General features: G+C 35.5%; 1 protein-coding gene across 1 annotated transcript; it reads right to left on the reverse strand.

Annotated features, from left to right (window-relative positions):
• Window positions 1-1,509: 1,509 nt before the first annotated feature.
• LOC144436796 (uncharacterized) lies at window positions 1,510-15,755 on the reverse strand. Its single transcript, XM_078125657.1, is given in 19 exon segments — window positions 1,510-1,711; window positions 2,528-2,757; window positions 3,211-4,259; window positions 4,877-4,948; window positions 5,240-5,311; window positions 6,197-6,268; window positions 6,569-6,640; window positions 7,281-7,349; window positions 7,663-7,768; window positions 8,372-8,480; window positions 9,144-9,268; window positions 10,147-10,440; window positions 11,587-11,703; window positions 12,049-12,165; window positions 12,467-12,586; window positions 12,922-13,377; window positions 14,311-14,525; window positions 15,129-15,198; window positions 15,664-15,755. Coding segments are annotated over 19 exon segments (3,576 nt in total). The 5' UTR covers window positions 15,728-15,755; the 3' UTR covers window positions 1,510-1,564.
• Window positions 15,756-16,288: the final 533 nt, after the last annotated feature.

The following is a 16,288-nucleotide window of genomic DNA, read 5'->3' on the forward strand; positions in this document are numbered from 1 at the left end:
TGTGCAAATACCCCGAGTACACCCCCACTTGAACTCATGCGTCATAGCATGGGTTCTGTCAAATCTGATTAAAGTCTGATGTGGTTGAAAGCAGCTAGATGTCTTTATTTACCTCTGTCAATTTCCCATCGTTTTGTGTCGTTTGCTTTGCTCCAGGTGATAGCCGCCTTCCCACATCTGACCTTGTGTAATAGAAAATCTCGTTCATATCTCGCGCTTTTGAGAGGTTTCTTCAACGAATCAGCACGCTTCCTTTTTGAAGGAAGGCGGCGATCACCCGAATCAAAACAAACGACACAACACGATGGAAATAGAGGTAAATAAAGACATGTGAAACGCTGTTGATCGGCTTACTGTGCAGTTTATCGTTATTTAATGTTCAAACGGGGAAGTACTCACTCGCACTGCTGTTCCAAATCGTCAGTCTGTTCCATTTAAGACTATAACGTTGAATTAGCCGACCAACTAGTTTCTTCTCAAACCATCTCTTCTACGAGGTACCGTACCGACTTGGATTGTGTTGAGTAGAACTCACAACGAAACATACGTATCTGGTTCAACGAACGCCAAGCTAACCACTTGGTTGATTTTATTACACCACCAATCTCCGTCTCCGCCTCTCCTCTCGAGATGGGCTAAAAACCCAACTTAAATACATTTCAAAGTTTACACAAAATCTCTATTCTTAGAGTATGACGTATTCTTAAGTCTTATGATGAAAGACATCATCCGAGATCTAATATCCAATCACCTTCTCTAGATTAGTAATACAAGTTCATATCTCAAAGACCATAAAATAGTCATGTCATAATAAAAGTTGTTGACAGTTCAATTGTACCTGGTACGAAATAGCGATGTTGAGATGTCAAGGACCTATGCTGTTACGCAACGGAATGTCACTGTATGTACAAAGTTTTAATGCTTTTTGACTTCAATTTAGAGTTCATGATGAAAATTTACCAAAATATCCTGAATGGACATAATTTAGATTTGTGACTCGTAACACATGTAGCCGCTTTCACCACATCAGATTTTAATCAGATTGGGTTCTGTTCTACTATTGAGGAGAATTTTTACATTACGGGATTACGACGTCAAAGTTATAAAGAGCACAGATCTAATTTGTTGAATGATTTTGATAAATGTTCGATGTTAATAATAATATGCTTTATTCAGAGTACCGTGGCCACCGGCCTAACGTACAGAAAGCAAATCGTGAATGTAGAGGTTTGCTGTGACAAACAACACTGGCACATACAAATTCACATAATTATAGAAAATAAAAACAATACGAATCTATAATACTTCGGCGTAAACGGAAAGCTAAAAATACAAACTTTGCTAAATTGTTCTGAGTATGAACATGATTTGTTCTCATCAAAGAATGAAATCTAAGTTGTGAAAATGTTCCATACATATAATGCTAATGTTATGTAGTAGTGAAATCGTTAAAAGGTCAAAGGTCAGTCTCATCCCCAATGCAAATGAATTGAGATATATAATATATTACAATTTGATTTAAAAGAGTGAATACCTAATCGAATATGAGATGGAAAATCACTTCCTATCGCTCTAAGGCTAATTTAAGGAGTCTAGAAACCAGGCGGCCGTACGCCTGTATATCTTTGCTGTATGGTAGTAGTTTCATCGACTCATTGTGTGTATACCTTGAACGTTGTAGATCAGCTAGGTAGGCATGGCTGACACTTCCCTAATAGGAAGAAAAACACAAAAATGTATATATATGTTGTTGATTAGTGATGTAATTCTTGTAAAGATTTCATGAATATAAGTACGTAAGTGTCGTAAGGCTTTGTCTGTCCGGGAATGGAACATTTACTTACACACACTCAAACAACTTCTACTGCAAACAAAATACATTCATAGGTACAGTGCACAGTGGGGATGTAGAAGTAATTAAGTTGATATGTTGATTGTCAGCTAAAAAGATAAATAATTGAAGCCATTAAAATCATTAATTCCAAGTGTAATGTTTTAATTAGAAGCTTATTTTTACTGCATTTTATTATTAGTCTAGAGTTGATATATGTCTACCACTGACGCACTGTGTCAAAAACAGAATGTCCCATGAGTGAAATATATACCAAACCAACATAATTTCTGCTGTAAAATTGGCCTGTTAAAGAGGTTATTCGGCCAAGGTAATGTTACAGTACATTTAGAGATTGAATGTAATTTGTATCGTGATTAAAACAATGACAAATATTAAGGGTATATTTTTTATATAAAATATATTTCACAACAAAAGCCAAAACGTATAGGTTATGCACCGCGTACCGGCAATGTCTGGCAAAACAAATATCTTGAATGATTGGTGAACATAAACCACGAGTATTTTTATTAGTCACATACAATTGAACAGCTGTCAGCAAAGTTCATCTAAGTTTTGTAATTCAGGTAAAAGTATATGGTGTGATTAAGTAATTATGCTGAATGGTTTTTATAAAATCCTGTGCTACAATATCAAAATGGTAGATTAACTGATGTGTGTTGACTATGAACTTACTTCCTCTACGTTGAGTGTAATGAGAATAACCTTCTCACTTACACGTCCATGAATAAGTTTTCTAGAGTGTAAAAAGTCCAAGGCCTTGGCTATGTCATATGCTATGACATAAATATCATCAATTGGCCATGGTCTAGTCATCGAGTCAATACGTGCTGATAATGGTAGGTAATTTGTTGTCGCAACCGCTATGATTTGACTGGTGGGCATCTCTTCATAAACTAGAGAAGCTAGAAATACAGAGAAGTGTATATTATATAAGTTTCGGTCCATGTCAGGCTGTGTATAATATTATTTTCAATCGGTTTGACGATTCGTGTCATTGTTATATTGACTGACCAAAAGAAAATAATAAAATCCATTCTTCAAGAGGTACAGGAGAGAGAGAGAGAGAGAGAGAGAGAGGGGGGAGAGCCACTGAGTGACAACAGGACCTTCGAGACGAGAGTGACAGGGCCCTCCCCCTCCGTCCCTCCCTCTCTCTCCCTCTCTCTCGATATATATATATATATATATATATATATATATATATATATATATATATATATATATATATATATATATATATATATATATGTGTGTGTGTATGTATGTATGTATGTATGTATGTATGTATGTATGTATGTATGTATGTATGTATGTATAAATATATAATCTGCAAAATAAGCCAATGGTGCGCTAACCTGTTTGGCCCTGGCTGTCTATTCCACTACAGGAGTACTTTGAGTTCAGCGTACGTGTGCTTAAATTTAAAGATGATACTTTCTTGATATTAATGACGGATATTGTGTACAAAATAGGATTCACTGCAGAATTAACTGGTAATATGAAGACAGCTGTCCAAGCATAAACAATACCTGGAATTGTGACTGTATTCGTCAATGCCAATATACCCATGACTGTAATCGGCACCCAACAACAAAAGTCTGTTAATACAATCAGTGTCATGCGTTTGGCGATGGTTGTTGCCTCTTTGGCATGATTACGTGACCTTATACCAGGTGCTCTTCTTGTTCGCCGTACAGCGATATACATCATAATATAACAGACAAATATAACAATAAACGATAGAAAATTCACACCCAAGAAAACTGTGACAGAAAATTCCCATCCAGGTGTCTTTTCATTTGTAAGGTGTAATGAAAGGCAAACTGCCGAACGGCCATAGAAATTGTCTCCAAAGTATTGTATACCGACCAATGGTAGAAAGCTTACCACGGACACAACGACCCAACCAACAAGGATCAAACGCACGCAAGTTTTAAGTCTCAGTCGGATTAATTTGAACGGGAAAACGATAATCAGAAAACGATCAAGGGTCATCACCGTTAACGTGAAGACAGACACTTCACTTGATAAAGTGGACAGGAAACCAGCAAAGCTACACAGGTAACTACTCCGCCAGAAGTCATCATATTGGATGTACACCCCTCGATAGTACACGTCTGCCAATGCAATCATTATCATATAAACACCCATCCATAAATCTGCGACAGCCAAGTTCCAGATAAGAAAACTGGACACTTTGGAGAGATCCTTATCTTTTATCCGCCATATTATTACAAAGATATTGCCAAGTAAAGCTAAGAGCCCTAGAATCCATATAAACGCCCGCTGAATCTTGTTTGCCATGAGGTCTTCGCATGAAGAAAATACATCTGCATCTGGTGTACAAATGTCCACTTGCCGAAACTTTCTGACAAGACAGCAATACTTGTAAGCGTCTGTGTATCTGATTAACAAGAAATGATAAACATTATTTAAAATAATGTTTTTCTTAGCTATTTATTTTACCCATGTATATGATATTTGTTTTGAGATTCCACATTACTCAAAATACAGCATTACAGGATTATTGATATTACTACTATTATACTCGTAGTGATCAATAAACTTACAGTTAAATAATGTTTGTGTGCTGTGCACACTGCGCGGGGATGTAGAAGTAGTCAAGTTGATTTGTTGATTATCAGCTAAAAGATAAACAATTAATTGCAGCCATTAAAATCATTAAGTCTAATGTGTAATGTTTTCATTAGAAGCCTGTTTTAATGCACTGTAAGAGAATAGCAATGCTTATCGCTGTTCAATGTGATTGGGCAAAGTATCCTGCTGTTTTTGTTGTGTCTGTGATATTGTTAGTCTAGAGGTCATGTCACGTGAGTGATACACCAAACCAACACAATTTCCACTGTTACTGTAATAACTGGTCACACAAAGAGTTACCTAAAGGGTATCGTGATATCGATACACTCTAGGATCCGAAGTTATACATTTGAGGAAATAACATGCACAACAACATTTACTGATCAATATCATCGGAGGGGACTATATGTATAAGGAACTTACACCTGTTCTAAATGCACCAGTGGCCGGAACAGTACAGCTGAGTTTACGGTGAACGTATTGCCAGTCAAGTCCCTAGAATAATATAAACGGAGTTACTGTCTTGGAATTAGTGACGTCTAACAGCTTGAAAACAGAGTCAGGTGTGCAAATCTTTAGAAATAATGTAATATTGCAACCTTGTTCGAAAATGCCTATGGAAATTGCAACATGAACTGTCTATCATGTAACAGCATTTGATATATAAATAAACAAGCTATCATACCGGTTATTATTTTTTTACACTGTTATTTTACAGTAACAATATTCCATTAAAACCATTTGCAGATAAAACTTCACATTAAGATTATTCGGAGTTTTACTTACAGTATCTGTAGGTTGTTAAGCCCCTCAAAGGCACCATCTTCTATTTCTAAGATCCCATTGTGTGACAAGTACCTTGGCCACATACAGAAATAAAGAGAATGATTTATATATATATATATATATATATATATATATATATATATATATATATATATATAGTTTTGTAATAACAAACTATTACGCTCTGCCACTGCGGTATAGAGCACTGTCTTAGCAGATTGATACTCACCGAGTTATATATATATATATATATATATATATATATATATATATATATATATATATATATATATATATATATATATATATATGAATATAAGTGTCTTGCTGGAGAGAACAGTGCTCGATGCAAATATTAGTAGCAGAGCATTATAGAATTAATTCAAAAGAATAAGGATGTAATAAGTCATTACTTAGAGTTTCACGCTTCGAGCGATCATCAGACAACTGCTAGCTATATATATATATATATATATATATATATATATATATATATATATATATATATATATATATATATATATATATATATATATATATATATACATGTATAAGAGTATAATATATATAGTATATACATGTATGTATGTATGTATGTATGTATGTATGTATGTATGTATTGACCTAGATCTTACACTGTAACAGTACAACATCTCCAACTTTGTACCTTTGAATGTTACTGCACAGCTTTAACATCAATCAGTCGAATAGTCAGTCGGTCATGCTTGCATCATGCGCAGAGGGTATTGTTTGTTATTATTGCTTTATTATGCGGTCTTTTTTGGAATATGTTAAAAAGAACATTGAAAGGTGAAAGACAATATTGTTCAGAAATTTTGAAGTGCGAGACAGACAAGCTTCTTAGATTTTGTCTTTCATTTAGTTTAACATATTGATGGCAATGATACAGATACAAAAAGCGTTTCAAAAAGATCCTCATCAAAGTAAAATACTTACAGCTTTCGAAGATTTCGTAACCCAAGGAACGTTAGACCTGACAGATACCGGATCTCATTATCGTTTAGATTTCTGTAAAATAAAGATATCATATGTTATATTGTTTTTTAGCCTTTTACACACATAAAGTTGCTTTTGTGTTACATTACTGAATGAAAAATATGAATTCGATATTTCAAAATAACAATGTGCTTAGCAAAGTCTGCTTCTAAAAGCAGACAGGAGTATTATTAATGAAACATTTTTTTTTAAATACGACAAGCCGGGAAATGAGAAAGCAATCAAAAGTGATGTCATAAAGTTAAATCAGTATACACATTGACAATGAGACATAAAATGAAAGTATCAAATGTGAGGAAAATAGTTACTTACAGTAAGTATAAATTCTTCAAATCTCTGAACATCTTGATCGGGATTCTAGTAATGGTGTTGTTGGATATATCTCTGCATAATTATACATAACTTTGTTAATTACGACACTGCACATTGTAACATATATACAGCTCATCTATATGAAATTAATTTAGAGTAAACAATACGGCCACTGTATCATAAATGGTATCTAACCTGTCCAGGGTAGTTTATAGGAACATCTAATACTAACAGATGTTTAGTCTGTTTATCTCTATTATTCGTATGTATGTCTTAAAATATGCATAGTAAAAGAAAAACCTTACAACCGCTGACATCAGACTATTGAGGAACAGAACCTGCTATAAACAGGGGAAGTAAACAACTGAATAGGGCTTTAATACCACTTTGCACAGCATGTTGCATAGCAGAGCAGAGACTTGTATTACATTTCCTGGTTTGATAAGAACAGTTTTATGGCCTCTTTGCATGTACATGAATTGCCAGGGAACTTCAAATTTGTTTGTGAACACGAACCTTTATGTAAAGAGCCATACAACTGTTCTTACCAAATGATGGAGTGTAATGCTTGTCTCTCTCGTATTAATTTCCAACATGCTTTGCCAAGTGTTATTAATCCAAATCAACAGGCTCTATTCGTCAAAGGTCTAATGTCGCCGGTTGTAATCATTGATTTACGGATAACATTATCATAAATGTGAAAAATTCTTACAGTTCTCCAAGCAGTTTGTATTTACTGAAATCGACATCTGAGATATTCAAAGTATTACCAGTGAATATTCTGTTGGGATGAAAAACAAAGCCAATCTTATTTTGAACACGGACATGAATACATGAATGTAATAACTTTATGGAAATGAAACTGAAAGGTGTTTTCCTCCATTACTATTTGGCTGGAAATCTTAGGTACAAGGCATATTACTTACAGTCTTTCTTATAGTTTATTTTTACATTTCTTCCCCTTTCTCATTGATAGTTCGAAAGTCTTGTGCGCTTGGCAAATATTAGGTGTAAACATAGACAGTTTCCCCTCCACTATCTATGGTGTAAATATATGGCAAATATTGCAATGGCGTGATATGAATTATGCTTACATCTTCCTGACGTTTTCTTCAATAGTCTCTGGAATTGTTGTCATTTGGTTATTTATACATTCAATGACGTGGCCTTTACAAACGCAATGAATTGGACAGATAATGTCTGGAGGAAAATAACAAGACAGTTCAAACATAATTACATTTTTTCATCCAGTTACAATAACATGACATTGTTGAAAAAACTCAATTAAACTGCTGATATATGTAGTGTAGTGATTGCTCCCCATGATGTTACTTCATCGCTGTTCCATATGTTTGTCATTATTGTCTATTAGTCAATCCATGTCTATCTATAAATGTATATACTTATATATTATTCCTACTATATTTCTTTTTCATTCAGCCACTGCAAATACCCCTTACACCAAGAGTATTTTCCGGAATGAAGAAAAGTATTAGTGAATAATATAATTATACCAGCTCTATCAAGCATGGTTTATTGAATATTGGGAAATATAATGGCGATTTAGAACGTTCTGACTCATATTTAGACCACCTCAGAATCTGAATCTGTGACATAGAAATGAGTTGTCGTGACGTACAACAACCAGTGTATATAACCCATATTTTTCTGTTCAAAGACAATAACTTGGCTTCTGCGTGATGTAATTATATTTTACATCTAGAATTTAACTAAAATATAGTGAGGGCGTAAGGCTATATTGTGATGACGTCAGGCTAAAGAGTAAAACACAATTTAACTTACTACAAAGAATCTCGTCATCACCATTACTGCACTGCTTGATACCATCGCATAGCTGCCATAGAGGGACACAGTTCTCATATCCTTTGCATCTGTACTCGCCTTGACACTGGTGAGATTCTTTATAGAAAAAAGTGTATTGTTTACATTCGCTGAAAAGACATTATTTGTCACTGCATGAAACATACTGCATTATACGTATGCGTCGTATTACGCCATCTGTACTCAAAATGACGTCAGTCCATTCCAAGGCTACCTAGAAACTCATTTAAATTGATTTATTTCGTTGTTGACATTAACTGCATGATTCTATATTTTATGTATGAAAATGGTATACGACCTACCGAATAAATGTGTCTGTCTGTCTGTCTGTCTGTCTGTCTGTCTGTCTGTCTGTCTGTCTGTCTGTCTGTCTGTCTGTCTGTGTCTGTGCATATGTATATGACGGTGAATGTGTGTCTGTGTGCATGTGCATGTGTCTGCCTGTGTATGTGTCTTTGTGTATATGTGTGTCTGTATGTGTCTGACTCTATACGTGTGCGCGCGCGTGTGTTATTTTTGCGTATTGTTATACAGAAGTATTGACCCAAACAGTTAAATTTTATGTGCACTTGGTCAGTTTATGATAAGATAAACACGAAATTATGCCTCTTTTCCGTGTTGGTTATGTTTGTAATAAACTGAAAAGTTACTACCTCACCAGAAATAATAACATTTACGAGTGTTTAGAAAGGAAATGTCAGCATTGAGTTAATAGATAGATAAGTACTTCTATATACTAACCACAGTGTTGTTCATCCTGTCCATAAGGACAATCTTGAACACCATCACATCGTCGATGGAGAGGTATACAGTACGATGATGGACACTTGAACATTCCATAGGGACACTCAAATAACTCTAAAAACGTAAATCAATATGCTACTTAATAACATATCGTATCATATATCATAATCATATAATTATATTTCATTATATTATATTATATTTATAATATAATCCTCGTATGATTCCGCAGACTACAAATTCTCGCCTACCGGCTCGAATTTGTATTAGTCAGCAGAATCATACTCGGAGCATTATGACGTAAAACTAACATTGATTTCATGGGATTATATATTTATCACATAACTAAGTATTCCCCCGTATTTCTCTAAATACGAATACTGCATCATTTCTTCGCACTATACTCTTCATCGCATATTAAAAAATGGCGCCCGACGGCTATGCAGATTACGTAATCGCGTGACCTGTCGCGAGGTCAAGCTTATTGCTCATACTGTGCTATGATTTCTCAACCAAAATTATCGGTTATAACCTTGCGATGTGCATGTAATATCAAATTTAGTTTAAAGATAAGTAGAATTTGTCTTAATATGACTTTTGTTCCGTCATTTTAATCATATTTGCTCGGGCTGTGTAAGTTCGGAGATCTGAGCTCGACGGAAAATGGGAAGTAAGCTTGCCGGCGAGGCTGCTACATCTATAATCTACGTGATTTTTAAATAGAATAAAATTTATCAAATAAAAATAAAAGTACCTCTGCTATCAAACTCATGCCATCCAAGGATATATGTAACGTAATGTGTGCATTTACGTTTTGAAAGCACATAAGTATTACGATAAACTTGATCGTAGCGTAGGAGTGGCAGGAACACTCGAACAGTATGAGAAAAAAATAGTTCGGTAGAACAGGGGTGATATGCTCTGAAATCACCCCATCATTTATACTTATCAATAAGTTAATTACAGTTAATTAATAAGTTAGATTAACTCACCGCAGTTTCGTAGGTGTGTGACGTCACGACAACCTACTTGATAGCCATATTGATCAAAGTCATAGATACACATCCATTGCCGATCAATGCAGTTACCGAAATGGCATCGAAATTCGTTTAGTTCACAAAGATCCTGCATCTCTGTCGAATCAACCTCAGCTGACCCTACTTCGAACTCACAGTCTGTTTCATCTTCGCGTTGGTTGCCAGTACAATCCTGCATCCCATCACAGACAGCGTGACGTGGGAGACAGTCTCCATAGAAACACTGGAAACCTTTGCAAAGACCCATGTCTATAAGAGAATAGAGAATGATCGGCGGTGAGCAACAAATCTCTCTTTGTGATCTTTTCAGAATGCATACCAGAAATTGGTCTCTTCCTATCTGACCTATAGTATATGTAGCACTATCAAAAAAGAGCTCCATGGATCCAACTGGAGCATTTTTTAAATTGTTTTGTCAGATACAACGACGTAATCGACAACATCGTACACCACGAACTGTATTGAATCACCTGTGGGTAAACATAATTGTGTAGCAGTACTAGTATACATATTGTGTAATACATCCAATCAAATTGATTAATGGGTCCGCACCCCAAAATCAGCCCCCCCCCCCAATTAATCACGATTTCAACTTATGACAATACTACTTATAGATTAATAGATCTCTCATTGACATATACAATGTCCAATTATTGGTATTTTAGCAATTTTCAGAAAATATTTTGGTGGTTGTCTGATTACATAAATAATGCTCCGGGTACGACTAGTGCATGATTTGTTTGATAATTCCTGAATATAGCTGTGGAGATGATGTGTTTTACAACAGCCAATCTTAACTTGGGATTGAGAATGTCGCTGTAACCCGCGAAAAAAATACAGGTGTATTTGCTTGAGCAAAGGAAAGAGTTTAGGCAAAGACAAAATTAGGTAAAAATAACACTACAACTGATACAAAAACAACAGTGGGTGGCCACTGGGTGCCCGTGATTACGTTCCCTTTTATGAGCTTGTTTGTATATGAGGATGTACCAGTAAGAGTCGGACCCGATCCTTATCACATGTGTAGTACCGTTCTAACAGTAAAGTTATGGGCTCCGGGGATCATGTAGTGTTTATACTTTGATACGTTTACTGACACTAATTACTTACATTTACATTGTTGTATGAAACTTGTATCCTTTCTGCTTATCACAAACAAACACATCGGTGTTTTTTCGCGGGTTGTATCATTTTATCAATCTACACGGATTAGTGTCTATTGTATTCAATAGTTCATATAAGAATGATCGTATTCATGGTAGTCATTACCCCTCTTGGTAAACTGTATGACCAAAAGCGCACACTCAACAGCCATGCAACTATGCCTACGAACTACACACACAACCTTTAAAATCTAACTTTTTCTCGATAGTTTTCTTCATTTTACATTCTTACCACAGTGCCTTTCGTCAGACCCATCAAAGCAATCTTCAATAAGATCACACTGCTTTGAGAGATTTACACATTGGCCGTTGTCACAGACAAACTGAGTAGATGTACAGTTTGGATATACTGGAATATAAAAAAGGCAATTCTGTATGTTAAAAAAGTCAGTTGCACAAATAATTTTCAAAACCGGACATCTCATTGAAAACACAGAGAACACTGGTGAACATTAGTCAGAGACAAGATAGGGTGTACATACATACATACATACATACATACATACATACATACATACATACATACATACATTCATACATACACACACACACACACATACATACATACATACATACATACATACATACATACATACATACATACTTTGTTTTAAAGAAATTAACTGCTTTGAAAAAACCTTCATTCTACATTTCACTGTTTTTTTTCAAAATGTTACAATTGTACATCACGTACCACAGTGCTGTTCGTCACTGTTATCATCGCAGTGGTCAATGAAATCACAGTAGAATGATAACGAGATACATCTTCCATTTGAACAACGAAAACTCGATGATGGGCACGTTTCAAAATCTGAAAATATAGATATAAACATATAAAAGTATATATCTTGTAATGTAAAGCTATATGGCCTAACAGTCATTATATAAAATAGGATAGAGGGAACAGTTTCTAATATCAAATAAATTTACTATCATCATATTACCGAGAATTATGGTCATTTCCGTAGGTTATTTCATGACTATGTGATTTGCCGACTAAAGTCTGAGACATACCTCCATTTTTAAGGACAAGGGATTTTTTAAAGTGCAATAGTATACAGCTATTCGCAGGACTATTAATTGTCATAGAATTATTGACATATTAAACTCACCACAATTTTTTTCATCAGAGTTGTCTGTACAGTCTGTATTGCCATCACATACGTAGGACTGGTGAATACACTCCATGTTGTCACACTGGAAAGTGTTATCACCACATATGAAAGTCTTCTCTGTTGATATAAAATGAAATGACCTCATCAATATGTTATGCAGTGTACCATTATCCTTTTTAAAATAGTATATGTTACGTAAACTTTTACATACAGTTGACGGTCATTTTGGTAATAAAATTACATTAAAAATGAGGAAATAAATGTGTTTGTTTGTTTGTTTGTTGATGTGTTAATTTGTGTGTGTGTGTGTGTTTGATTGGTTGATACTATTTTGTTTGTTTGTTTGTTTGTTTGTTTGTTTGTTGATTTGTTTGTTTGCTTGTTTGCTTGTTTGCTTGTTTGTTTGCTAGCTTGCTGGCTTGCTGGCTTGTTTGCCTGCTGGCTTGATTTACCTAAAGCCGGCTTTACGCAGAGACTGAAAGTTATCCGTGGATCTGCACATTTCATCAACGTGAAAGTCAAATTAGTAGTCTCCAAAACCACACACGTGTCTATCTCTTGGCAGTCATTATCTTTTCCGTATTGTTGATTTCCTTGACACCTCGTTGTGTTGACCGTCCTAGCACCTGGATAAACACTACTGTCGTATTGTTTGTGACCGCCAGTTATATTGTCCCTCTTTCGTATTCGTACAAACTCGCCAGTTCCGAGTCCCAAGGTGTGGTAAGTGTAGTAGACGAGCTGTTCAATGTCTTTCTCAGTGTGTATGTTTGAGAAAGGATGGTAATGGTCCAAGCAGTTTGAAGAACTGTCGATAGGTGTGGACACACTTTTGTCTGAAGTTGCATTGGTGTAGTATATCTTAAAACACGATTGTTGATGAAACCTCCAGGACAGGTCTTCACACCCTGTTGTTTCAAGAGAAACATACATGAGAAATAAATTAATATTCTAAATTAACATAAAAGATACCACATAACGTACTTTACTCTTTCCTACTTCATGTCCGATATCCAGATATTTATACCATGCACGAGCCAAGTTGAATAAATAAATATGGAATATATACTCTGGTCGTTCTACGTCACGACAGCGTGCGTTTATGTCACAACAATGCGTGTCTACGTCACTGGTTCTGCTGTGTTCGAAATTTCAGTCAAATCGTTCAAAATTGTCATTACTTTCTCCGATTTTTTCTTTGATATTACTGCCGCTGTTATAATCATGTTATTCTCCAATATGTTTCTTCATTCAGACGGATAATACTCGTGACCTAAGGGTTGTCTCCATGAGTCGCTAGACGAGTAGTGACAAAGTCCCCTTAGGGCACTTGTATTTTCCTTGGCTGAACGAACATGTAAAAATATCAGGGAATAATATCTAATTATTGTAGAGGGTAGAAACGAGTCATGAAATGGCAAATTTTGATTTTCAAGATTTTATAAGACATCGTTTTCATATATAAGCAACAGTGATTGGCTTAGATCATATCACGTGGTATGGACTATTTACTCGCAGTTACCTAACTTTGCACATAATGAGGACAGAAGTCGCGTTCAATTTTCCCTAAGGGAATATCCATGTAGCACACAAGTTTTATCGGGGATTCGCTTTGTCTATTGAAAGACTGTATGCCTGAAAATGTAATGTGTTATAAAACACTTACTGCCTGACCTTATTCGACCACTAGTAGACGCCATGTTACCCCTTGTGCTTGGCTTTTATCCTCGGGAAATTGTTGCTGCACAACAGCCCTCGAGGTATTAGACGTCTATAAGTGCCCTCATAACACAAGGCAATAAGATTTTTTTAAGTACGTTAATATCATATTCAGCACTTACTATATTTTGATGTCCCATCATAGATCAAGTCTGATGGTATCCCGACATATATTGCCTGTTGCTTACAGATGTACTGTTTAACTGTATTGAGAGCACATGGTATATCATGCCAATAGTCTGTTCGATGGACATTGGACACTTCAATCATTGCACAGTGTTCGAATTTCATACCGTCTGGTTGGTTGTTTTCGCCATCAATGCCTGATGATTTCGCCCTTGTAGTAATAAAACGGTAAAATTGATGATTCGATATATGACTTGTTTTTTATTTGAGACTATTGCTAGATTGATGTCCCCCTATCTGATTAATTGTAGGGTGGTAGTTGATAACATGAATATGTAATCGTATTTGCCCAGAAGATTGTAACACTAAGAGAAGGGAACTGTTCAACATTGGCTGAGGTCGTGGTGTGTGTAAAGAAATCATCGAGCACAGTGTCTGTAGCGTTGTTTTGCTGTTTGCTGCTGTTTTGTGAGAACAATATTCAAACAAAACAAATGAATGAATTCATGGTTAAATGGTGATTATGATGATGAGAAAGCGTATGTCCATCTTCACTGATGGCGTGAAATTAGCTCGCAAGAAGTAAAAAAGGCAGCACGTGACTGTTGAATCATATTCTGATTGTTCTAACAACGTCGTTACCCATATGTCATTTAGACATTGAGATCAGACGCTGTTACTCTATTTAGACAAAAAAAATATCATTGTTGTTGTCAAGAATGATAATATTACTCGTCTGTATCAAAACTGTGTAAGTGTGACAGAAATTGTAGCTGAAACGGTTGAAATCAGATTTTAAAAAAAGGTTTATTACCAATCACTATAACTCATCGGACTTCCATCTGTCCAACGAAAACTGCCTTTGTAGAATCCATCAGTGAGCCCTACAGAAACAAAATAATTCAAACTATATGATGTACATACAACGTTATTTTACTAGATGTCCATAGATTCGCACTAAAATGGGCTTGGACAAATAAACATACAGCTTATACTGGTGTTTATTATACGTATAACTGCTAAATGTGCGTCTTAATATGAATAATTTGTTTTATACCGCCCTTGAGGAGTGAAGAAATGTCCAAACTAAAAGCGTAAACTGTAATGATTCTTTCCATCCGAATGGATTATACAAAACATGATAGAGTATCTTGCAAATATAGCAATTTTGATGAGGTACTACTTTTTGTGAATGTTATCCATGGGGCATATACGTTTTCTTTGTCAACAGCATACTAGGAGATTCTAATGTGAAAGAATGGCAAGTTAGTCTGTGTATATTGCGGTATGTTATAAGAGGCGTCACTGACTTTAAGCTTTAGATCTACCGGTATGTGTTTACATCTTACCTATGTATGTCAATCTATCTCCGGACCACCACAGACGCACCAGTGCAAAAGCAATAAATTCCATTTCTTTCGTATCAAGGATACTCAACAGATGACCATCTTCATTCATACACTGGTTTTCTGCCTCAGCCCATGTCAAGGTCGTCGTTTCTGAATAGAACTTATAACACCTACCGTGGTATAGCTGCCAATCTTCCATCTTGCACCTGTAGTCTATTGCAGAGAAAAAAGTTTAATACTACAACCATGAATATAATATTTGGTGTCATTTCGTTGTTGGCCACACTCGTATCATCCATATAATATATACGTGTCATTACAAGGATTCGAAGAAAAATTGAAACTCAAGAAAGAAAGTGAATCACGCTCGAACTTATTCAGTCCATAATGCATAAGCCCTTAAAATCATACGTACCTCGTTCGGACGATCCATCCGATTTTATAAGCGATACATATGGTATAGCGGTATACTTTGCAAGAAATCCAGCGCCGGCTTTCGACTCCTGCCCACGAAATTCTATGTACATCTGCGAACCTATTGATTCAAAAATGGATGGCTTTTCATTCAGGCAATAGGTACCATACAAAAATGCAATTGCGGGGTGGTCAGAAAAGAATACTTTTA

This window comes from Glandiceps talaboti, chromosome 6 (assembly GCF_964340395.1).
Source record: "Glandiceps talaboti chromosome 6, keGlaTala1.1, whole genome shotgun sequence".
NCBI classification, from domain to species: Eukaryota; Metazoa; Hemichordata; class Enteropneusta; family Spengelidae; genus Glandiceps; species Glandiceps talaboti.